Source organism: Uloborus diversus, chromosome 4 (assembly GCF_026930045.1).
Source record: "Uloborus diversus isolate 005 chromosome 4, Udiv.v.3.1, whole genome shotgun sequence".
Taxonomy (NCBI): domain Eukaryota; kingdom Metazoa; phylum Arthropoda; class Arachnida; order Araneae; family Uloboridae; genus Uloborus; species Uloborus diversus.
This window is the reverse complement of record NC_072734.1, coordinates 15,445,957-15,472,242: the sequence shown is the minus strand read 5'-3', so window position 1 is coordinate 15,472,242 and position 26,286 is coordinate 15,445,957. Positions and strand designations below refer to the sequence as shown.

General features: G+C 31.0%; 1 protein-coding gene across 1 annotated transcript; it reads right to left on the bottom strand.

The window, feature by feature from the left end:
- Positions 1-205: 205 nt before the first annotated feature.
- Positions 206-23,785, bottom strand: LOC129219857 (zinc finger protein Xfin-like). The gene is made up of 8 exons (XM_054854167.1): positions 23,566-23,785; positions 19,860-20,090; positions 18,041-18,199; positions 15,608-15,868; positions 12,279-12,512; positions 7,510-7,584; positions 4,572-4,843; positions 206-295 (listed from the first exon to the last, which is right to left on the bottom strand). The coding sequence occupies exons 1-8, from the start codon at positions 23,783-23,785 to the stop codon at positions 206-208; spliced, it is 1,542 nt and encodes a 513-aa protein (XP_054710142.1).
- Between the last annotated feature and the right edge of the window lie 2,501 nt (positions 23,786-26,286).

Sequence of the window (26,286 nt, the reverse complement as noted above, 5' to 3'; positions counted from 1 at the left end):
AAGGGCCATTTGAACCCCCCGCCCCTAGCATTTAATTTACAGCATTAAAAACACATCCATGTCTATCATTTGTCAATCATGCAATTTCATCAGGAGTTTGATCAGTTAATGGTAGAGGCAGGTTTAGTTGGATTAAGGATATTCAGAGGAAGTCATTCAACTCAGTTCATAGCCAAACTTAAAAATGCAACCCAGCAGACAAAACCTATTCAGCGAGCCTAGAAAGTACAGGCTTTTGGTGAGCCACATGAGCAGGGGGCAAAGCTTCCTTGTACATGCCCATATATTTTTTGACCTGTGAGAAAAGTTGAAGTGACAGGCATATTTTAGTGCCAAAGTGAATTGCACTCAACTTAATCATTCAAAATGATTACTTATTGGCATTTTTGCAATTTTGTATATATTTCCAACAATCAAATTTTACAACCCAATTCTTGACTGGCCAAGTTACTAATTATGTTTTGTGAATCAGGCATAAAAAGGTTTGCTAGGAAAAAAAGTTGAACTCCATGTAGATTGAAAAATATTTCAATAAAAACCAGGACAATTAGATACATATGTAAGATTATTAAATGCATCAAAAATACTTTAAAATGTACCATGAAATGAATTTCTGGAACAAATAAATGATAAACTAATAACAATCTAATAACAGAATTAAAGAGAACAAATAACTAAATTATTAAAATACAAAATAAAACAAGTAGGTTAAAGGTAGCACATGTTAAACTAACTTTGAAATTCCAAAATAATTAAAATAATTGTAGGATGCAAAAAAACTGAAATCTCAAGCACAACATGCAACTTTCGGCGGAGCAAGTATTCAATGTTGGAATGTTTTCAATATTTCACTTATATGTTAAGTTTCAAGTTGATCTCCAAAAAAGGGGACCAAAATTTTCTGGAGATTTGCGAGAAGAGCAGATCTGCATGACAGTCATAATATAAAAGCAAAGCATGTAACAACTTTTTTTGAAATCTCATGCAGCATTGCTGTTTTTAGTAAAACCTATAAAATTTTGATATAGAATTTAGTATAGTTATTTCCATTTACATTTTGTTAATCATCACTCAATGCATTTTTATGCCTGGAAAACGATAGTTTAGCATCTATGCTATTGTTAGAACTGACACTTATCAAATTGCTAAATTTTGGAAAAAGGATATATTGTTATTAAAATGAAAGTAACAAGTTAAAAAACTAAAGAAATTGCTAATTTTAAGCACTTTTAGTACAAATCATGGCGTTTTGAAAAAAATCTCCAATTTTAGAAGTAGACTTTAAAAATCGGAGAAATCCTCAGGGAAAATCACGGAACGAGAAGCTTGCAACTCTACTTATATGTGTTAAGAATTAATGAAAATTAATTGATACCAGTATTTTTTTTTAAACATATTTCCCTTCTTCTCCATAGTTTCAGTTATGATCACTTACAGGATTTAGATAAATTTCAAAAACAACAAGCCTTTTAAAAAAGCAGACTCCTTTAAAAATGTGAGGAAATTTCTACGCCTGATTAATGGAACACATTAGGCAGTAAACTATTCCAAAATATTTTGAACATTACTTATCACAATACAAATACAAAAGGGTAGACCAGCAACAGGCTCTGGGACCAACTAGGCTGGTCCTAATCAAGTTACAATTCCCAGTGAAGATCAATGGCCCTCTTAAAACTATCTACTCCCTTGCTCATTACCACCTTTTCCAGTAAGATGTTCCAAGGTTCCACTACCCTGCTAAAATAATAATTTTTCCTAATATCCATGTTAGCCTAAGGCAAATAGCTTAAAACAATGACCCCTTGTCCTGTTTTCAGTGCTAAACTTTAGCCCTGTAACATCTTTCGTTTTAATAAATTTAAACAGCTGAATCATGTCCCCTTGGTCTCTTCTTTGCTCAAGACTGTACATTTTTAGCCTTCTAAGCCTGGAATCATAATCTAAGTGGGAAAGTCCATTTATTAGTCTTGCAGCCCGCCTTTGTACCCTTTCCAATACATTAATATCTTTCTTAAGATAAGGAGACCAAAACTGAACAGCATACTCCAAATGAGGTCTTAACAAACTTCTATATAGGGCAAAAGAACTTCCTTAGATTTGTTTAAAATAGATCTATTGATAAACCCAAGCATCTTATTGGCTTTGTTGCTAGCTATGCTGCACTGTTAACTAAACTTTAAATCCTGACTTATTAAGACGCCGAGATACGCTGGTGCTTTTTATTTATTTTTTTTAGTATATAGTGTAATTTACACAAGAAAGGTTTACAATGAAATGATATGAAAAATCAGGAAACATGAAATGACAAAATTGGACCAGTAAGTGTACGGTGCAGTTTTAACAAATGTTTTTTAACAAAAATTCTTTTTTAGCATGAAAAAATATTTCAGTCTCCTCTTTTTTGAGTTTAACACTGCACATATTTCAAAAATTTTCTAAGCAGAACCATATGAAAAGCAACACTAATACTCTAATTTTCTATTTTAGTAAAACATTTGTTAACACAAACAATTTAATTAAATTTATGTAATCCATAACAATATGTTCCTCACTTTAAAGCATTTTATTTACTTTTGTGTGAGAAATAAAACACTACCTTTGTACTCAAACATCAAACTAATTTAATAAAAACAATGTTTATACAGAACACATATGTGTTCACATGATGTGTTTTGGCAATACAAGGAACTTAGAAGGTGTAAATTAGGAACAGCCAAGAAAACTGGCCCAAGTGTTTCAGGGCAGGCTGATTGACAAAAGTCAATATTGCCTATCAAAATATTAGGACTTATGTTTCACAGCTAAATTCAGTTTGTTGCATTAAAGTAAAAAACAATCAACTTGCATTCTTTAATTTACACAAGTTGCACAAATACAAGCACAGGGATTAAAATTTTGAAGTAGTATGAAAAATTGTTAAGAACATAAAACTACATACAAACTTTTGAAATTCATGCAAATATAAAATTTTCTTACTTAAAAAACTCTGTGTTGAACATCAAAAAGCAATTTCATAGTATTTACACTGGAAAACATGTATTCACTTTAATCAGTGCTCTAGCTGGAGAGAACGCGGGGGTTCGCCATCCCCAAAAACATTTGCTTTACTATTGTAAAAATTGTGCAACTTTAATATAAATTTGTTTTCAAACCACCTTTTTTTTATTTGAAAAAAAAAAACTTATATTTTTAAATCAAATTTGACAAAAGTAATTCAGATGGGCTTAGGGCCAACAAAGATCTGCCAACCATGGCACCTACCCTACAAAAAAAGTGTGTTACCCCAAATATTATATCCAACTACAGCACCGACTTTGAGACACAATTGCAATCAAGTAGAGAAAAAACATATGATTTTAAAACTAGAAATTTTAATAACCCTAGGCTTTATTGAGTTCTTAAAACTCATCAACCATGCTTTGATTTTTGATCAGTTGATACCATTTAAAAATATTCAGGCATTTCTTATAGCACTTTTAGAAGCCAGTTGCATAATACAGATAAAGCTGAATAAATGAACATAAAACTTCAATGGATGCAGGATACAAATTCAATGTGAATAAAGGAAAAAGTCTGTAATGAAAAGATTTTCTCCTCCCTCCCCTACCCAAATATAGTAAAACCTAATGTAACACAACAAATATTTAAATGACTTATTAAGATGACAAATGTTCGACAGGAATTCATCATATGCAATCAATCTGTCCCAATAAATTTCCCTTTTCAAAATAATTTTGTTGTTATTAGCTATTTTGATACAAAAGAAAGAAAAAAAAAGGATAAGATAGAATGAGATAATGTGACTATTATTTAAGGCTGGGACGATATGTATCTCAAACACTTTTATGTGGAAAAACTTGGGGCTGAGATGAAATACTTCCAGACATTTTCTCCACAAGGGTTCTCCTGAAATTGCATGAAACTTGCTAAGTGACAACCAGTGATGAAAAAGTATGCTTTTGCTACGCATGCTTCAAGGAAAGCACCAAAAAATGATCATTTGGTTTCTGCAGGTTCTGATGACCTTTGGTTTCTGTCAGACCTGCAGATATTACGGAACATTATAACTATACGAAAAATAAATACCTATGTGCTGAAAAGTAAAGTAAGAAATAACAATGTCAAAAAGCACAAATTGCAGATTACTGCAGACAAGTGTTTCGGCATTACAAGGAATGCCTTTTTCAATGCAAAAAAAGAAATGAGCTTATGGATGAAAAAATATCGGACTCGACGGACTTTTGTCCATCGAGATTCAACTTTTGTCGGATGTCTTTTTATCTATAAGCTCATTTCTTTTGCATTGAAAAAGGTGTTCCTAGTAACGCCGAAACACATGTCTGTAGTAATCTGCAATTTATGCTTTTTGACGTTATTTCTTACTTTATTATAACTATACTTTCAAAGTGAAAATCAGTCCACAATAATTTCCCGTATTGAAGTGTTATTTTCGAATATTCAGTACTGACTGGCAAAAGGTTGAAAAAACATAACTTTTAAATTCATACTATTTTTCTTTAATGATTTATTCCTCCCAAACTAAAATTTTCAGTCGGAAAATGAGTTACTTGATGTCTCTTCAAATGATCCATTCGAATGAAAGTCTTAGAGCATATGTCACATTTGAAAGATCGTTCTCCATAGTGGCATTTTGCATGACGATCAAGGCTATGCTTCAGCTTGAAACTTTTTGGGCACAATTGACAGCAAAATGGTCGCTCATCGCTGTGAGTAGCAAGGTGGCTTGATAAACTTCCCTTGACTGGAGAGGAATAAGTACAATATGGGCAATTATAGATATTTCCATGTAGGTGGTGGTAAGTTTCGAAGTAATCTATTTCTGAAAAAGAATGAACTTAAATGAATAATAAATTCTATACGTATGATTTTAATGGATACTTCAGTGCAGGCCAGTCATTTAGAAGGTCAGATGGGGGCAATCTCATTTTCTGCACAGATTATACAAGGAACAAAATATATACTGAAAAAATAACAAATAAGGTATACATATATCCTATATATTCCTTGTCTCACGTAAGTTATGCTGAAGTGACAGGCCTGTCTCAGTGAAAATGTGAACAGCACTTAAGCTAATGATTTAATATTATTGCTTATTGCTATTTTGGGAAATGCGGCTAAGGATTTAACTTCTCTCAATTTAATTTCTAACAACTCTGCTCCTAATTGCTTAAGTTGATTAGTTTTAGAAAGGATATACATTAAAAATGCAAAAATATTGTCAAATCTTACTTCTCAGAACATACAATGCATTGCTTTTGTAACATTAAAAACAATTTTAAAGCAAAAACATAAGAAAAGTGACATTAATAATCCTTTTCTTAAGATCAAACATTATTGTCAAACTTTCAGGGAGTCTCCGAATCTCATGATAAAAATTTCAATAACTGAGTTATTTCCTGCATAGTATTGCAAAAAAGAAAAAAAAAAAAAAAAAAATTAATTTGTCTCATAAAAAGTGAAAAAATGGAATTAGATAATATAACTATTAAAAACAGGGTTGTAGTTTTGGCCAGACAAAACTGATTTTATCCAGGCCACTGGCTAAAACCGGTTAAAACTGGCCAAAACTGGATTTAACCACCATAGAACTGGCCAAAACTAAATTACATGAAAATACCCTTCTAATTTGTATGTATGTGAGAGATGTGTGTTTTGCAACTAATAAATCTGTTAGTTGGAAGTTTTTTAATTAAGCACAGAAATTTTAGTTAATTAAATATAATATAAGTGAAGTAATTTACATTACTATAACAATAGAAGTGAAAAAATTTCAACTTGAAACTGCTCACAACTAAAACAAAAGACATAAGGAATACAAAACAGCCTGTGACATAAATATAGTAACTTTTCAGTAGTGTTGCTTTTTAATTTTCAAAAGTGTTTCCCACCTGTACCTTTAGTTTTGTTTTTTAACAGGGTACGTACTCAATTTCAGGAATAAAATGAAGGAGTTTTGGAGGAGTTTTGAAGGAGTAAAATGAGATTTTGAAGGAGTACTAATGGGCTGTCAGTTAATGATGCTGCACTTTTTTTCAACATACTTGACCCCCTTCCCCCCTTGTCACAAAGTGTGACACTTCACCTAACTCTTCCTCTTGCCACAAGTCATTTTTTATAAACATATTGTTACAATAATTGTGATGTCACCCTCTCTCTTCCCCTTATCACAATTTCATGAACCCGTCTCCCCCTGAACGCATGACATCACTTGTGGATGACCCTTTTTACAATATCATATCTGCGATTTACTAAACAATTGTTTTTTTTAACACACTCACTTATTATAGTACATCAAAGTATGTATTGATAAATATTTAACTAATTAGACAACCTGACTTTTGCTGCTGTGAGTGTGGTGGAGAGAAACAATAATCACAAAACTTGAAATAATAGCCAAGCACCATTTAAGCATGTTTTACTTCACTTGTGAAACGTCTTAGTTAACTAACATTTTCACCTTCAACTTTTATGACTTCTATATCAATTTGTAAATCACATCTTTATGAAACAATATATATATATATATATATATATATATATATATATATATATATATACGAAATTACATTAAAATCGCCTTTATACAATCGCCCTTGTGATGAAGTTAAGTTGTCGATTGAAATATTTTAGTTATTGTCATAGAAGAAGATTATGTAGTCTTGAATAAAAAATAAGGAGTTTTGAAGGAGTTAAAACCAAAATGAAGGAGTTTGAAGGCCCCTTCAAAAAAATTTCCTAAATGAAGGAGTATTGGAGGAGTTTTGAAGGAGCGTACGAACCCTGTTTTAAAAAATGCCTTTCTAAAAGAAGTTTTTTTTTCTCTCATTTATTCTTCAAAATTACTTGAAATACTTTCAAATACTTTGTACATTTGTGTGTGAGAATTAAAATCTATCTATTCAACTTACAATGTTTCACGCTATCATTTTTTTAAATGTTATTGCATATTTTTCATGTAAACCTTATCTTCTAAACATGCTGTAATTTCTACAAACTGTAAAACGTACTATTTAGATAAATTATGAAAGAGGATTGATTATGGTTTGTTTTGCATTTCTTTTTAATAAATTATTACATTCGGTTTTCTTTAAAATTTAATAATTATCTAAGTGGCCAAAACTGGATAAAACTGATTTTATCCCAGCCGGTTTAAACCGGTTTAATCCATGGTTAAAACCACCACTGGCCGAAACTTTTACAACCCTGATTAAAAACACAATTTACTCTTTTAAACTTGTGTTCTTTAATAATACATTATTTCTAATAAACATTCTCAGCTGGAGCTGAAATGAGTTATTTGATGGTGCTTCAAATGTTCTCCCCGAGAGAAAGTCTTAGAGCAGATGTCACATTTGAAGGATCGTTCTCCACTATGGCATTTTATATGACGATTAAGGTTATGCTTCAGCTTGAAACGTTTTGGGCATAAACGACAGCAAAATGGTCGCTCTTCACTGTGAGTCGCAAGATGGCTTGACAAACTACCTTTGACTGCAGAAGAATATGTACAATATGGGCAAGTATAGATAGTTCCATGGGAAGTTTCGAGGCAATCTGTCTCTGAAAAAGAAAACTTAAATGAATAATCAATTCTTATATTTGATACATTTTAGAGGTCAGGGGGGGGGATTGCATTTCCTGGGAGGATTTTATAAGATTCAAAATATATACTAAGATGTTGATAAATAAGGTTTTCATTTGAGGCAGTGAGAAGCAAAAGGAAGTAAGTGCCAAAACTAAAAATTAGGAGATAACCATTCAAAATTAGGAGATATCCAATGGTAAGTGAACCTCTCCTCTGTCTTGCATCAAGAGATAGTACTAGTAACTCTGGTAGGTGCTGCTGTACATCCCCCCCCCCCAAAAAAAAAAATTTCTTGCATTGAAATAAGGTTAAAGGTAACACCTTTTAGAGTTTCTAATGTTCTGAACCAAAATATTGTTTAGTTGTTGACACGTATCACCTCCCAAAACTTACAATATGGCCCTTGAGTAAGAAGGTTTAGAGATTTTTGTTTTGTTCAAACATATGAAAAAATACAGAGAGAGCGGATTCACCTTTCTGGTTTGGGATGGAGTCATTACTGGATGTAAGCAATTTGAACCTTGTCGGAAGTATAATATTAAGTCATAGGGGGGTCTGGGGGAGAAATGGTAGTTATAAAAACACAGTTTTAGACATTGAATGGAAAGGTTCGTTGGCTTCAATTGGAACCATTTGGTGATCCCTCCCCGTATTTTTTTCGAAATTGAAATATCAAAAAATCAACTGTAGTATCTGTTATGTAAGGGAGAGTGGAGGGGATCATGGATTCTCCCCCGAAAGGCTTTCAAAATAGTAGTTCTAAAAACACAGTTTTAAACTATCACTATCTGTAATAATGTTAGGTAGAGAAGATATTCGGGAGGTCTCCCTCGAAAAATTGAAATTAAAAAAAAATTGCGATTGCGCTCTTAAAATTTCGATTTTAGGCTATCTAGGGTTAGGGGACCGGCAGTTTTCTGAAATTAAAGCTCTAAAATCGCAATTGTAGCCGCCTTTCATGGCATCTACATTTTTAGAAACACTAACCAGAAATTTTTTTCAAGACTGAAGCCCTGAAAACCAAATTTAAGACGATCGTTAATGAGTTTGACGAGAATGGGGAAAGGGGTGCTCCACTTAAATGTTTAAACCTGTTGCTTTAGAAACGTAAATTTTGATTGATCTTTGGTATTATTAGTGGAAGGAGAAGTTCGGTGGCATTCCCCCGGCAATTTTTCGAAATTCATACTCCAAAAAGGCAATTGCAGATTGTCTTTGATTGTGTTAAGAAAAGGGAAGGTTCAGGGGCTCTCCCTATACATTTTTCGAAATTAAAGTTCTGGATACTCAGTTTTAGATTACTCTTAATTCAAAGAGGTTGTTTTTTCGGGCGTTACAGTAGAGGGGCTCTCCTGGAAGATTACCGAAATTGAAGTCTCATATCCAAGAAAAGCTGAGTCACACACTATGACAGATATTTTTCGGAAGTCCTCAAAATTGATTTAGCCCTTCAGCACACATTGAAATTTAGAACTCGAAAATTTTCACAAATCTAATACTTCCTTACGTATCAGATACAGAAGAAAATAAAAATGATTTAAGAAAAACAATTAAAATACCTTAAGAACAAACTGTTCTACTTCCAACAGTGGAACCTAACATCATTGAAAATTTTATAAAAATCATCAAATGATAAATTGAAAGAACAGTCAACTTAAAAATGGTAGAAAAAACGAGAGTAAAGTGAAATGCAAAATTCTACATAAACTTAAGCTAATTTATGAAGAAAATGTATTAATTTTCAATGGTGAGCTAAAAAATATGTTATTCCAAAACTTCAAAATTAGTTTTTAACGATTGTTTTGGTACAAATGAATCCATGAAAGGCTAGAGCATAATGGTCAAAATTCTTACAAACAATAAATAAATAACAGGGGAAAAATTTTTTTAAAAAGCTTTTTAACCATTTTTGACCTCCCTCTCACCACTGTTACACACATTCCTCACACAGAACTGTCTACTACTTCCAGAAAATCTATATAAATAAAACAGACACAGCTGATAAATTTTGGAATAAGAACGTCAAAAAAATATTATTTATACATGTATTTCTTGTTGAATAAGTTTAAATATTTTTTCCTTCCAAAAATCAAAAATTTCATGTTCTAAAAAAAAATGTCTGGAAAAAAAAATCCCCGCCAAAAATTTTGATGGTGCAACTTGCGCGATACCCCCCCCCCCCCTTTGTGTACATCATAATTTAGAAAAACTTTCCAATGAAAACCTACCTAGGACCGCAACTTTGACGTGTTTTACTCAAAACTTGAACAGGTTTTTTTACATCCCTTTGCTTTTCACTGCCTCATATGTACCTAAATATAGGTAAATACTGTTACTGTTTGAAGAAATGGAGTTTTGCAAGAGCAATTCTCAAACAAATTTTACACAACTCTGCTCTTAATGTTTAAGCTATATATATATATATATATATATATATATATATATATATATACAATATTTTAGAAAGCACATACACTAATACGAAATTTCTAACATGTAATGTTTTTTTTCTTTATCATTAAAAACATGTTCTAAGTAGAAATGGAAGAAATAAGACATTAATATAATCCAACTTTTTCTTATGGTCAAATATTTTTGTTGAATTTACAGGGTCAGTGACTACTGGTCTGGTGATCAGAAATTTCAGTACATGACTTAAGAAATTTCTAGCATTGTAATGCCAAAAAAAAAAAAAAAAGAGGGTGGGGGAGGGGGGGAATCTCAACTTCATAGTAAAATGAAAAACAAAGAATATATGTGTTGTTTATTTACAATCGTGCAACTTAGTGATGATAAACTTACTCGGTAAAATAGAGTACTAAACTCGATAACTTACAAACACACAAACATCAAAGTTACACAAAAATTAAGACGCGTATTTTTAAAACAGCATGGCTCTCCCTAGCCATGAGCTTTCTTTCTCTCTTCCCCCGCCACACCCATAAACTTCTATCGATCATAACTCCTGCTTTCCCAACAGGGCATTCCGAAGCTTTTTGTTTGCCCACAGCCTGGGTCTCCGCAGACAACTTGAATGGAGAATTCTTATATTTAAAATTGACATATTTTTCATAGATACATTTAAGTGAACCATGAAATACGTATAGTAGGTATAACCAGAACGATATTAAAAGTCCAAAGTATCCCGTAGTTATAGTCTTAGTTTAAAAAACATAGAGTCAAATTTGATATCCCTTTAACAAGCTATTTATTCGACCAAAAACTCAAATTTCTTTCTTCAAAAATGACAAATACATTTAGGAGAAATAATATCCCATATTAATGTCAGCACAAAATCAAAATGTCAAATAAATACCATGCAATATTTTTATGAATACTAAACACTTAATACATACTTACCAAAAATGATACCGAAAAAAATAATAAAATAAAAAGAAAATAAAGCTTGCATTAACTATGAACTGAAAATGCATATGAAATTCTAAGACATAAAATATACAAAAATTAAGTTTTTTTAAAAAGTGTAATAAATAAGTTTGGAAAATGTGGATAGAAAGTATTGATTGCAATTTACAAAATATTTTTGTTGAGTGCACTGATGTAGAGCATGACATGACACCCTGAAGTCCACTGTACTGATGTAGAGCAGTGGTTTACCACCTTTTCACTAATAAGGACGACTTGGTCCTCAGTCCCTTCCGAACCTAAGCAGACCATATACAATGGAAATAAAATTTTCACAACAATTATATTAGGTGAAATGAAAATAATTCAAAAGTTTTCTTGAATAAATTTAATTACATTTGCAAAAATGCTATAGATTAATATTCACTAGTTGTTCGTGGACCGAAGGTCTGGTATAGAGGATATTGGAAGTTTTAACTAACAAGTATTCAAATACAAATCAATGTCTTATGAGTAAAAGACTTTTATATCTGTGATTTATCTTAAAATTCAAAACCATAAAATAATTCAAACTTGAAAATATTAACTAGCCAGCTTAATAAATTCTTTCGCAACAAAAGAAATCCCCCTTTACCAAAAACCTCAGAATAACTTAAATGGAAGTCTTTTGATTGAATTGGTAGTTTGAAGAAAGAAACAAGCGCCAAAACATGAAACTTTGAATTTTAGCAGTAATAATTTGTTTGAACCTTCAAACAATTTTGTATCGCTAAAATTCAAATTTTCTTATTTTGGCACTTGTCTCTCCTTTAAACTACCGATTCAATTAATGTCAATGATTCACAATGATTTTTTGCAGGGGAGTACATGTTTTACTTATACATCAAACTAACAGTTAGTCCTAATGACCTCCGTCATGTCACATTTTTGAAAATATCGTACTTCTTTGCTGTCTCTTGACTAGCCAGATATAAAGACAGGCTACACTGATATCACTTATCTAAGTAGCTTTTAAAATATACTTCATAAAGTGCTTACAATATACTATTTATATTTGAATAAAGCATAAAAATCTACTTCAAAGAAAATATTTTCCTTCACAAGTAAAATACAAAATATTTTACTAAGCAAGGATTCCAATGAAGGATTCACGTATTTAAACTCAAATATAAGGTACAGATTGCTGCAGTTACAAAAGGGCATTTACATGCCTAACATGTTGCAGAGTTTTATGATTTTCACAAATAATTTCTATTTCCATGAGAAACAAGATGAATTTGCAGCGTATCTTTTCGGGTGAAACCTTTCTCACAAAATTTGCACTTGAAAGGACGTTCTCCACTGTGACAAAGAATGTGCCGATGGAGGTTATTAGCCTGAGAGAAACATTTCCTACAGTATTTGCAGCAATAGGGCCGTTCTCTCGTATGAATACGCATGTGTCTCAATAAATTGGCTTTCTGTGGAGTTGAATACGAGCAATTTGGACACAGGTGAAACGTTAAACCTTCAACGAAACTTCCACTCAGCTCTCTTCCTAAAGGAAAATAAAACAAGTATTAGAATATCATAAAAAAAGCAAAACTTTATAAATGATACATAGTTTGAGAAAATTCTATCAAAAGCAAAATAAAAACACATATGAAGACAGATTTAATGGATTCTAAAAATGCAGTTAGAAAACTAAATGAAGATCAATAAAGCACTTTCGAAATAGCCAACATTATAACTTGGAAATCTAAATGAAATCCAACGTAAATAACTCGAAGATTTGCAATGTAAATTGCACAGGTTACTGAGTTTTAATGAAGAACAGAAAAATGAAGTTATGGGAGGAAAAACGGGCCATTTTTCCACACCATTCCATTTTTTGAGGCTGAAGAAAGGCTTCTGTGAACTTATGCAACACTTATGTGCAATTCATAGCAACTTCCAGTTGTTTACACTGAATTCTTTGAAGTGCACAAATGACAACAATGAAAATATTTTCCTTAACCATTTATAAGTAGAATTATAACAATTATCAAATCAGACATTTGAACTAAATATAGATATACAACACATTTATAATAATTTAATGTATTTATAGACATTGAAAACAGAACTTTTGATAGCATTATCAAATTTCTAGTATATAACATATAAACATATATCAAAGAACTATTCAATATGGGAAGAAAAAAAAATTAAAAGTGTAACGCAATGAAACATATATATATATATATGCATATATATATATATATATGCATATATATATATATATATGCATATATATATATATATATAATTTTTATTTATTCATCAACAATATTTTAATTATAAATAGTTAAAAAGATACACATAAAACTATGTTCCCTTTATTTCAATGTAGCTGTTTGGCTGAATATTGCATCCACTTTGCACTTTAATTACACTTAGATTAAAAACTTCAGACAGAGTTTAGACAATCTATTTAACATGTTAATAACTCTAGCTACCAACTGACAGAATGTCTTGACAGATATTTGCATATTTAGCTTGCATAAGATTTCTTCCAAAATGGTTCAAATACTTGATCAAATATATTACGCTGGGAATTGAGTTATGCAGAATTGATTGCATAACTCAAAATTTTTTTTTTATAAAGCTTGGCTAATGACTAAAAGGATAATATTTGTTAATTTCTACTAATCTGTAAAGGGCGATTCTAGAAAAAATATCCTGTGGGTAACGCTAAGTTTTTAATTTTTTTCCAGCTAACCAAACCCTTGAAAAAAATATGCTATTGGGGAATAATTCATACTATACTATCAAAGCATTACAGTTAATCCCATATTTAATTAATAGTTACTTGAATAAAATAAAAAACTTAGCGTTACACACTTAGCGTTTTATAATCGCCATAAAATGTTGTGTGAAGGCATTAGTACACAGATTATTGACTGAAATAAGTTTTTAAAAGTAAATCAGGCAGGATGTAGTTTACCTGTATAAACAAAGCACAATATTGGAAATCTATATTTTGTTGAAACGCAGTTGGCGGTATCAAGCAAGAAAAACTTATGTGCTCTTTTAATGCTGAAACAAGGCTGGTTTTACTTTAACCCGTTCAGGACGGCAGTCCGCAGAAGATAGCGATCCCTCAGGATGGCAGCTGTTACACGCGGACAGGCCGTGGCAATTTCTCCCGCTAAGCCTAATACGCAATTTCAGAAAGTATGCATACATAATAATGGATAAAATGTATACTTTAAGCAGAAATGAAACTATTTTTTAATATATGATAAAATATATCAAAATTTCAATCATAACAAAAAATTAGATGAAAATAATTGATATTTAACAATAAAAATGCAAAATATATTGTTTTTTACAATAACCAAAAGCACCAAAATTAAACAATATATTTTCTACAAAACAGGGAAAATATTTGCGCTTGATATTATGAAATACTTCAAGAATATTGTAACAATTAATATTTTAAAGCCGCCTGAAAAATTTCAAAGCACAGATAAATGCGCATTGAGCATTTTACACTCATACGTAGTGTTACATCTTTTATTCTGCTTTTAGCAAATTACACATCTCCGTCTAAGTGCTTTGCCTTCTTTTTCAGCGTATCATTTTCGAAAGTAACTACTGTATGAAGAACTCCAACAAAAATAATTTATAGTTGTTTCAATGTGACCCAAAAGATCCATAGATGGATGTCATAAATTAAAATATTTCCTCCTCGGAAAGATAACGTGTTCACCATGGCTACCAAATGAACATAAAAGTAAAAACCCTTGCTAGAATATCTCCCATCCAATCCCATTATAAATGAAACCAAAACTAGAAAGAGCCATTTCAAAATGAGTAAACGTTTCCCTTCTCACTTGTGAGCACATGTTTATATTTTCTTTCACGAAATCCAATAAATCACACACACTTGGCAGACCCCATTCTGACGTCAGACAGATAAATACTAATGTAGGAGAGCAATCATTTGAATGGAACATGGATAAGATAAGTAAGGCCATCTAATAGTAAACATTTTGTTCCAAATCAAAACCGCAGAAAAGCGTCTGCGTCGTTAGGCCGGTTGTATACTACTTACCGTAACAACGCACGGATGCATTTTTCGTCCCGAACGAGTTAAAGTTATTATTTTTTTGAAATGCATTTAATGGTTAAATGTTTAGTAGTAGATCAAAATTCAAGCTAAACAGAAAAATTATAATTAGTTCTTTGTTGAGTTTAGGATCTCCATAAATTTTTACATCACAAGATTAAGCAATGACTCTCTACTGCATCCATGATTTTTATATTTCAAAACTACACCTAGTTACTTTAGCAAACACAAAATCATTTTTAATCTAAAAATGCATAAAACTGAAATTTCTGTTTTCTTCATCTTTTACTGTATAACAAATTAACATATTGTATAATCAAACAATTCACAACCAATGAAATGTAATATGCAATACATTACAACATAAAATTTAGAATTCTAATATAAATTAAAAATTAGGGTTTAAAATAAAATCTTCAAGCTAGGCTTTAACTTTTCTGTGATTTACTAAACTTATCTTACTTTCTCAGAGTAAAAACAATTCAAAACAAGAATCTATTCAATAAAAATATTCGAACGGAAATGAGTAATCATATGACTCTGAAGATGATGTTTCAAAATGAAGCGTTTCTGGCAAAAACTGCATTCGTGCTGGCGTAAACCACTGTGTGCGAGCAAATGTCTCTGAAGATGGTATAATTGTTTGAAAGACTTCTCACAAATATTGCAAGCAAAAGATCTCTCCCCAGTATGGGTTCGAGTATGGATCTGTAAGTTTCTTTTGTCTGCTGTGCAGTAGGAGCACTCACTGCAATGATGAACAGCAATTCTCCGAGAGCCGTCTTCGAAATGATTGTTTCCTACAAAGTTTTAAGGAGGCAAATAAAAATTTAGGGCAAAAAGTCATTTTGAAAAAAATTCAACAAATTAAAAATACATAAAAGAAATATTTACTTGTATGCAGAAATAGAAAATGAGAAAAATGAAAGAAATAAATTTAAAAATAACAGTAAAATTGCAGGCAGTGAAACCTGTATCTGAAATTTTATTGCTATTTGCATTTTTTATACTGCTTTTCTCATTTTGAAATACAAGATATAACACAGAATAAAGTCAAAGGCAAAATCGCGAGCAAATAAGTACATTTATTTAAACAATTTTAATGTATTACATATACACACAAGATTATTCAAATGAAACATAAAAATGGCAGTTACCGTAAAAGATGAAAATAATTCAAAAATTGATACATACATAAAAATTACAACACATAAACGTAAAATGAACAACATAAAAAACAATGCAAAACAGCAAACATAAACAACAATGTAAACAGCAACATAAACAACAATGTAAACAGAAAAACATAAATGTAAAATGTCTCTGAGAGTATAATGCAAGATTTGAACAAAGAATGAATTTTTTCAAAGTTCATTTGATCAACTGCAAAAATACTTTGCTTGTTAAACAAATTCCAGGCAAATATATTCAAGTAAACCTTTTTCTTAGTCCTTTTAATTAACAGTTTTTTGATAAAAGAAAGTCATACTTCAAAATTGAGAAGTGAATAGGAAGTTTTTTTCGTAATTGACGTAAGTAATTACGAAATTTATCTTCAAAGAAAACTTGGTTCTTTATCTAGCATCAAACGGACACATTTGCTCTCTGCAACCATGGCCTCATGACAACAAAAGAAAATAGCTTAAATGTTCAAATTCTACTTTCCTGCATTGAAAAATACAAAATTTATGAATTTAAACAATCTTTTCTTTACAAGAACACAAAAATTTTAAAATTTGTGTACCAAAAATGTACTAAAGTTCTTTTGACAAAATAAGAAGGGTTTTCAAACTGACATTTTTAAACACTGCCAATATTGTACTGCAGAAGGTAGAAGTAAGCAGTTCATTCTGCAGTAATTGCCACATGGTTTAATAGTATTTGGTACATGTTAAACAATAAAATTGAAATGTTAGCTGTAAAAATTTCGAAACCATGCTTGAAAATCATCTTAAATTTTTCAACTTGAAGGAGATCAGATAACTTATTTTCAAGTTCCTTGATCATCCCAACACGAAGCAATTTAGTTCTTCTTAAAAGTATCCCACTATAGAAATATTTTAACTTTGCATGAACTTTGTAAGACATTAATATGGTTAACTAAATTTCGACAACTAGATAAACTATTAAGTAAATAAATGCAGACAAAGAGCAGAAATGAAACATTAAACAATCAAAAAGTGAGTATTGGGGCTATCCATAGATGACATTGCATTTTGAGAGGGGATGGGGTTAGTGGAATTGTGACAATGGGACGGGTGAGGATGACAAGAAGTACGACATCACACATTTTTAAAAAGAGCATGTTTGAGAAAAATAGCATGACATGTGAAAAAGGAGCGGAGGGGGAAAGGTGAACTGTGACACTTTGTGACAAGAGGGGAGGTTGCAAATAAACTTCTTGTATATATATATATAAAAATGCCTGAAATCTAAAATTAACCCTAAAAATTAGCTAGTCAAAAGTTGTTTTAGCATTTGAGCTAAGTATAGCACTGCAGGAGGGTTTTAAAAGATTTTAGATCAATGTTTGCTTTCATTCAATTTTTTTAACTGCATGCTACTCAGGTTGATATTGCAAGAAGTGTCAACAATTTAACGCAGAAAATTGAACCTTAAAAATTTGTCGGTAATTAAAAGACAAATAGCAAGGATATTCGTGAGCTCTAAAATCAACTGTACAAGCTTTTTGACTAAAAAAAATTACAAAAAATAAAGAATTTCTTTTTCAGAAGAATGTTCAACGTATTTAGCGCTTCACGGTATATAAAAATTTCTTAAAATAAAAATAATAAGTTAATTTAATCTTCTTCATAACTAAGCAATGCTTTTTCTGTCAAAATCGTCAGTAACACAATTTTTAGATGCAAAGCATTTCAGTAGAGTCTCAACAATGAGCAGGACAAAAATTTATCAAAGAGAATAACTTATAATATTATGAACCAACATATGACTCTTTAAGTGGTCTTTACGGCGAAAATGTTTATTACAAACATTGCACTTGAATGGTCTCTCGCCTGTATGCACAAGCATGTGGCGAAATAAATTAGCTTTGAGAGGAGTTGAGTAAGCACAGTGATGGCAGGAGAACAGAGGGACAGACTGACAAATCCTTTTCATACCCATTTTTCCTAAAGAAAAAGAACAAAAAGAAAACTATATGACAACTGCATTCAGTCAAAATCATAACTATTATATAAACAAATATCTATTACAGTAGTAGCATAAATCTATGAAAATGGTTATTTTACAATTTCATTGAGAATGACTACATTATTAAGTGGACATGAAGCGATTAGAGCTATACTTTACAGAACATGAAAGCACGAGTATTTTTTAAAATCACCCTCTCATTCATAAGACTGCACTATGGTTTTATTATTTTTACATAAAGATAAATGTTTATAATAATTCACTCAACAATGTACCATGTTTTGAAAACTGTGTTTTAATTAGCATTTCAACTTAATTTGATGAACGGAATTTAAAAAAAAAAAAAACAATGAAATAAGATTTTTAATGCATGCAATATTTTAAAATTTGATTTTTTCTCTTTTTTTAAGCAAGTGAGCATGGATTAAGTACAATTTTATTTCAAAAATCAAAAATTTTTAATGCCTTTACATTATTAATTTTACCTCAAAGTGCAGTGATGTTTTATTTCTCAAAATGAATGGTATGGCTTCATTTAAACATATAATACTAAAGTATACAGTGCTGGAATGAATGCTATCAATATACAGGGTGCTCCGTTTTAACCTGCAAGACCTTTATTTTCGCAACCGTTAGTCCTAGATGTATACTTTCAATTGCAAAAATGTTCAAAATCGGATGCAGAGTTAAGATATTGAAAGTTTAAAGAAAAATTATGTCAAAAAATCCAAAATTAAACTTTTTATACAAGTCCCAGGTCCCCTAACTTATATTTAGGGAAATAATCTCCTTTGAAAAATAATTCCGACACATAAGTTTGAAATTAGTACAACCAATATTCATCGAGATATGAAACACAGCAGTTTGTGACTTATACCACTTTTCACTCGCCATCAATAACATCTTTTGGGGGCAAATACAGCAGTTAACAAGTGTTTAAAATTATATGTGTGCATAGAGCGTGGTTTTTCAAATTGTTAGGTTTTGTAGTGTGTAGTAGTTTCAATATCTTAACTCTACATCTGATGTTGAACATTTTTGCAATTGGAAGTATACATCTAGGACTAATGGTTGCGAAAATAAAGATTTTGCAAGTTAAAACACCCTGTATATTAATGTAGAGCAACTTAGCATTTTAGCAATTGATAAATTTCAAATTTTCTTTCAAGTAAAAAATTCTTTTTTGATGAAAACCTGTTTATTTCTATTTATGATTTAAAGTATAATTTCAGTCATCAATTAGAAATGTTTGCTCTTAAAGTTAAATTTTTGGTCAACTGAATTTGTCATCAAGATTTCTCTCTTTGTCATAATTTTTTGCTAAATCTTTACCATTCAAACTTTGTTCAGAATATTATTTACTTTTCAGATTTATTGGCACAACACAGTTGATAATGAATGAGATTTTACATGGAACTTCAAAATAACATATTTGCTTCAATCAAAAATTCTTACAAATAATAAATACAAGTATAAAATTATGTAAAAGCAAATATAATTTTTTACTGCTGAGATTTGTATTAAGCGCAAGCACAAAGGTAAAATTTATAAATAATACACAGATACTTAAGATATTTTAAAACTTGACCTGGTGATGAATCAAAAGATGATTCTGCAGATAATTTTTGCGAATGAAACCTTTTTCACAAACATTACATTTAAAAGGTCGATCACTAGTATGAGTGAACATATGACGCTGAAGATCATTTAGCTGGGTAAAATTCTTATGGCAAATCTCGCAATTGTAAGGTCTTTCACCGGTATGAGTTCTCATGTGCCTCCAGAGGTTGGCTTTCATTGGAGTAGAATAAGAGCATTCAGTGCACAAATGGAAAGTAACTGCTGGAGGGAGTTTACTGGGATCACTTCCTAGAAAGAAAAAAGCTTTAATATGATATTAGTGAGACTATTTTTTGTTATTTATAAAATAAAACAAAATTTGTATCCTAGGAGATACCGTACAGTAAGAAAAGTCACATTTAACAAACAAAATATTTTAATCTACAGTTAAAATTCAACTTTCTTTTCACATAAAAATCATCCTAAATTATTCCAATTGGTATAACAGATTCAAAGCTAAACACTCATTTCCTTTTTAGTAGTAATTATTTGATAAAATTTCATTTGATTTTAATTTAAAATAAATTTACAAAAAATTAAATTCAGCTTTAATTTTTTTTTAATAATTTTGCATTTTACAAAAAATTTTAATTACTTCACTATTAAAAAACTATATATTTTTTAAAAGGCAAATTTTAGAAAATTGAATATTAGATGGAATTGACTGTATGTCATGTAAAGAAAGTTTAAGATTTTAGCTAATTCTCAACTGCATCAAATTCTCTCGATTCACTAATTAGTCTTATATTTTTCTTTTTACAAAATAACGTTAAAGCTTTAGAAAAGTTAATCTCATTTTCTAAAAGAAAAAATACACACACACACACAAAAAAAGAGCAAACTTTGGAAAATTTCCTGAATGAAAGAAATAAAATTTACAAGCAATTGATAAAAATTGCTGCAAACTAAAGAAATTGGGCAAAAAAAAAAAAAAAAAACTATGACAGAGAGTTTTCCATGATAAACCAGACATGCGTGAAATGAATTAAAAATGCAATGAGCAAATTCCGAGAAACTACATTCCCAAGTACATAAGTTGTTTGATTTAAATTAAAATGCAATTTTTAATCTAATTTTACAAAATACTTTAAAGCACTACTCACACATTTCATTCTTTGAAAGATGGTACAAAGTGCTACCAAGTTTATAAACAAACAAATAACATATGTAGCACATATTTTATTTTTATTTCTACAAATGACATACATAATTATGTACAAGTGTACATATACATTTTCTTTTTAGAATATTGACTATTTTGAAGCTTTGCATATGACTGCTAATCTAGATTTTAATTGCAAAAAATAACACTCAAAACTACTAGCTACACATTTGTTCACAAAACATTTAATACTTGGCAATTGGATTAATCTACTTCTGAATTTTCAGATTTCTAATCATACCAATGCTTTGTTTTGCAATTATTCTCCATAAGGACAACATTCAAATATTTATCCAGTTCAAGAATTACATACAAAGGTAGTCAGTTCTACATCAGTTGTTCTAAGCCCAATTATACGAAACAACAAGGGTGATGGCAAAATTATATTTAACAGAAAAAAAAAGGAATTAATTTCTTGATTTTGGGATGGCACAACATTGTTACTACAGGCATTTTCAGCTCAAACGTGAAAGATTGAAATATTGTTATTGGCTCAACAAATGAGACATTTCTACCGAAGGAATTCTGAAAAGTCTTACAGTTCTTAAAGTCAAATGATGAAAGTCCTTAATTTTTGAGCCATCTTCTATAACGTAAAGTATTTTGGTACAAATGCAACAACCACCTAATCCTAAAACAACAAACTATTCTACAAGCACTATATGTCTGCACTATCTTATAATATCAATGAAATCATACACTGAATGGAAAAACTGTAGAATATGAAAGATAGAAAATTCAAACTGCAACTTAAAAAAAAGGGGGGGGGAGAGAGAGAAATGGTACTACAGTGAACTCTTAAAATTTGCTTGCCATAGAACGAAGCTATTTGTGTACTTTTAAATTTTGTGGCTTTTAAGTCTCTAATTTGTTTCATGTACAAATGTATAAAAATTGTGTGTTTTCAAATCATTAGAATGGTCATTACATTTCATTTTCTTTCTTTCTAGAACATTTACTTAAAAAAATCATGTCAAAACATTCTCAATTTGTTTTAAAAAGTAAAGGTTTGACTTATAAGCAGGTTTTAAACTTTTTCCAGATTTTACAACTTATACGGGAGTACTGTAAAAGCACTTATTTTTACGAGCTAAAAATTTATGCATTTTGTTTGAATAGAAGCGAAAATCAATTGTATTTATAAAGTTTAAATATCGCTCATTTGGAAAGCCACAATACGAAGAAATGAAATTTTACAGGAGAAGTGTTTGAAGTTGAACTCTTCAGGTAATTTGCATTAAGAAAAGTAAGTTCGCTGTGGTCTCCAGTGGTTGATAATATTTAAACAAAAAATTTGTCATTATTTTCCAAAAAACATAACATCCTTTAAACAAAAAAAAAATATAATTTAAAATATTGTATTGTGGCACTCTTTTTCCAAACGAGCAATATATTGCGAATCTTAAACTTTCATGATTGCAACAGGCCTGCGAGAATTGTGCAAATTAAAACCTTGCAAAAATAAATGCTTTTACCAAAAGACTTCAGACCATTCCACATTTTAGGTCAGCCGATTTAAGAGAGTTGGCTGAAGTAGTTAAGAAACACAATTTGGCAAGGAAAAGCAGAAAGGAAAAGCATTCATATTTCTTATGTTCAGTACTGCAGTTGGAAAAAAAATATAGCTAGGGTAACTCAAACTGGTGCTTAGAGGAACTCCCCAAATGAAATGGTGGCATGAAATACATATACATTACATATGCAATAAAAAAACAAATATTTATTACAGTAGGCGCTGCTTAATGTGATCACTTTGGGACAAATACAATTTGATAACAATAACCGACTGATAGCAATAACCGAAATGAATCCAGGACACAGAAATGATGATTTCTTTCAACTAAGAATTTATTTTTGCAACCGTAAATTAAAATCACAATGACTCAACTAAACGCAGTTTTAAATTATAAATTATTAAATTAGCAGAATGGAAATGTCTGAATCGTAAAAGGGAAAATTGAAATGTGGTATGTTTAAACACATAGAAGGGAACTTGTTTTCCCAGAAGCTACATTCATTTTCTTAAAGTGAGAGGAGATCACCACCTGCGACCATGCAGGTCCTACATCCATATCTGCAGCATGTCCCGCGACTGAATTTTTGCATGTGCAAACCAAAGATATCTTAAGGGGAATCTGTGGTCACTGAGAACGAACTTTTGTTGTTTCATTCCTAAAAGTTTACACTGCTATTGAAAACCAAAAAACGCCACAGATAGTTAGTCGTCAAGGTCTGGCATTGTATTTCTCTTGATTGATGAACCAAAACGAGGAAAAAATTGAAAGTTTATGAAAAAGTGATAACAATAAACGAAGACATTGATTACAATATCCGACTTTTTTTAACACGTGTTTACAAGTGTTCCGGGACTTTGTGGTTCTGATAACAATAAGCAAATGATAATATTAACAGTGATCACATTAAATTGCACCTACAGTATATAGGACAGCTTCCCTGTGTTCTCCCCTACTAGAGCACTGCTTATGCTTCTAAAATGTTACTTTGCACAGTCAAGGAAAGTTCAAACAATAAATAAACATCGAAGAAATTATTAACTAATACGATAGTGCACAACCATGTGAGTCTGCAAATGATGTTTACGAAGAAAACTTTTATCACACAGTTGGCATTGGAATCGACGTTCTCCTTTGTGAGAAATCTTATGTTGGTGAAGGTGCTGTTTCTGCTTGAAACTCTTCATGCAAAGGTCACAGGTAAAAGGACGATATTCGGCCTGCAAGTTTCCTTTTACAGGCGAAGTAGATGAAAATTCAACACTCATATCTGAAGATAAAGCCTTAAGTAACTTATGAACATTTCCTGTCAGAAACAAAAGGTCTGCATAAATATATTTGATATTTTTACATTAACTATATACTTGGATTCATCATATTAATCTTATCCAAAATTTCAGTTTTAAAAGAAGATATTAAGGACAACAGACTTTAAAATGCCTTAGGAGTTATCCATAAATAATGCCACATTGTGACAGGGAGGGGGTTAAAAAAGAAATGTGAAATCACATTTTATAGCAATATGCCTAAGAAAAACCTCATGACACCTGACAAGGGGAGGAAGTAAGGTGAAGTGTGACACTATATAAGGGGGGGGGGAGGGGATTAGTGAAGAAGAGTGGATCATCATTTATAGACAGCCCGTAAAATGTCAACAACACAAAAATTTACGAATGTCAAGTTAATAGTCAAAATGATTGCAGAAATTAAAGCATTTTTTCAAACAACAGGAAGAAAAATGTAGGCCAATTTCAAAAAATTCAAATGTGTGATATTCTGACAATATTACAATTGATACATTTACATATTATGACCAAGATCAACCTCTAACAGCCACCTTCACAGACGTGAATGCTGTTGCCAGGCGAATGATCTACAATCAGCTTTTCAGCAAGGCAACAATCCCCGACCTTCACTGCCCAAGAAACCTCCCTTCTACAATAGCTAGGCTACGCATTGGACATTTCAAGGACATGAAGATATTACCAACTAATAATAAATCCTATCTCATCTGAACGCACTGTCCCCATTTACAACTCACCCCGGATCATGTTTTCATTTGACAGGCCATTATTCGCTCCCTCCTCCAACTTGGAGCACCACCAATTGAAATCCTGTACAGCCATCGGGCTCCAGAATTAGCAGGTCTTGTTATCAACACTTTTGTAGACATCTAAACCTTTCGCACTCTGTACGTCATCAGATACGACAACAACAACATATTACGACCCATGTAATATTGTTCCTACTTGAAATTCATGTTATACTTCATTTTTGCGAGGATATTCAAACTGTAGTAGTGGTATATTGGTGTAGTATAGCCAATTTATGCTCTTGTGCTATAAAAACCGGGCAACAAAGAAAAGTAGTAAGTCAGAAACATTTACTATGAACAAGCAAGACACAAATACAAAAACATAGTTTGAAACACAATAATCTCCCTCTTAACCTGCTTAATTGAGACTCATGGTAACTAAGTTCAGTTAAAAGTAGTTTAAAACAAAGGAAAAGGGGGAAAACAGAAAACAAAATGTATGTGATACAAAGCATTTTTTCTCATACTTTCATGACTAACAATTGAACTGCAGTAAATAAGTTGTTTCAACAGAAAATTTTATTAGCATAAGTTGAGAATTATGTTCATCACACCACACGTAATGGGTTGTATAATGTACTATGAACTAGTAAAACAGCACAGCAATTGCTTAATGAATAGAAAACAAAATTATCCCATTTCTAATCTAACATTTACCAATTTTCCAAAAAGGTTGATTAATAAAGGTAATCTTGCTGCGATAATTGCATTATATTTTTTTAGTTTTCTTATTACAAATTAAGAATGCAAAGTTATCCGGAAAAAAATAAATAAATAAAATAAATAAATAAATAAATAAATAAAGATGAATTTAGAGTTTAGGTTTATTTCTAATGAGGGCGGGAGGAGGGGGACCTGGGCAAAGGGCTTGCCCTTGCAGTAATCAGACCTTGTATAACTTGAAAGCTGATTTTTCATATTTGAAGAATTATATAATTATTGAAATATTTTACAAAGCAACTATTTTCTAGGTTTGTAGGACAAGGGAGTGGGGGGGGGGGATCCAGTCAGAACGTGCCCATAACCTGCAAGCATGCTCATTGGTTATAATATGGGTCTGGTTATAAAAGTCTCAGTCTTTAGATGCAATATTACGTTCAAGAAGCAATTCATGAGCGTTAAAAATGATGTGAAAAAGAACAGTGTGCTAGTTAAAGTGTAGAAATGTTTACTACATACAAAAAAGCCTAGTTGGAAGCTGCACACATTTTTAAGTAATAATGAATCTGCTACTTATTACTAAGTCCATACTTATAATGTCTCAAAATTTGCATTGGATGAACAAACCAGAAAAATGCTCTATCTACTAGTCAAGTCATTAAAATTGCACCTTATTGATGAACTGGTAAATGTGATGCATGCCAAATTTCAGTTCTGATGCAACACAACCGAGAATTGAGGGAACAAAATAAACATTTACAATGCTCAACATGTCAAATTACCAATAGAACAGAGTTGAAAAGAAAGATTTGACAAATTTTTATGCGATCCGACTTGTTGATTTAACAAAGAAAGCCTTTAAGGGAATTTATTAAGGAGTGCCAGAATGTAAGAAGTAGGGGAATGTCAGGCAAAGTGAAATAGTTAAAATAAATTATCTTTTTCAAAATGAACAAATTGGAAATTTGTTTTGAAAATCACAGGACATAAATAAAGAATGTATTTTATAATAAA

Bases quoted from the DNA above. Each gene is read 5' to 3' on its own strand.
- LOC129219857 (XM_054854167.1), bottom strand. From the start codon at position 23,785: ATGAGTGTTGAATTTTCATCTACTTCGCCTGTAAAAGGAAACTTGCAG. The intron at 15,869-18,040 runs GTAAAGACCACT...AAAACTTTGTAG, and splicing joins TTGTAATAAACATTTTCGCC to GAAACAATCATTTCGAAGAC. The intron at 4,844-7,509 runs GTAGTTTGTCAA...ATTCTTTTTCAG, and splicing joins ATATTCTTCTGCAGTCAAAG to AAATAGATTACTTCGAAACT.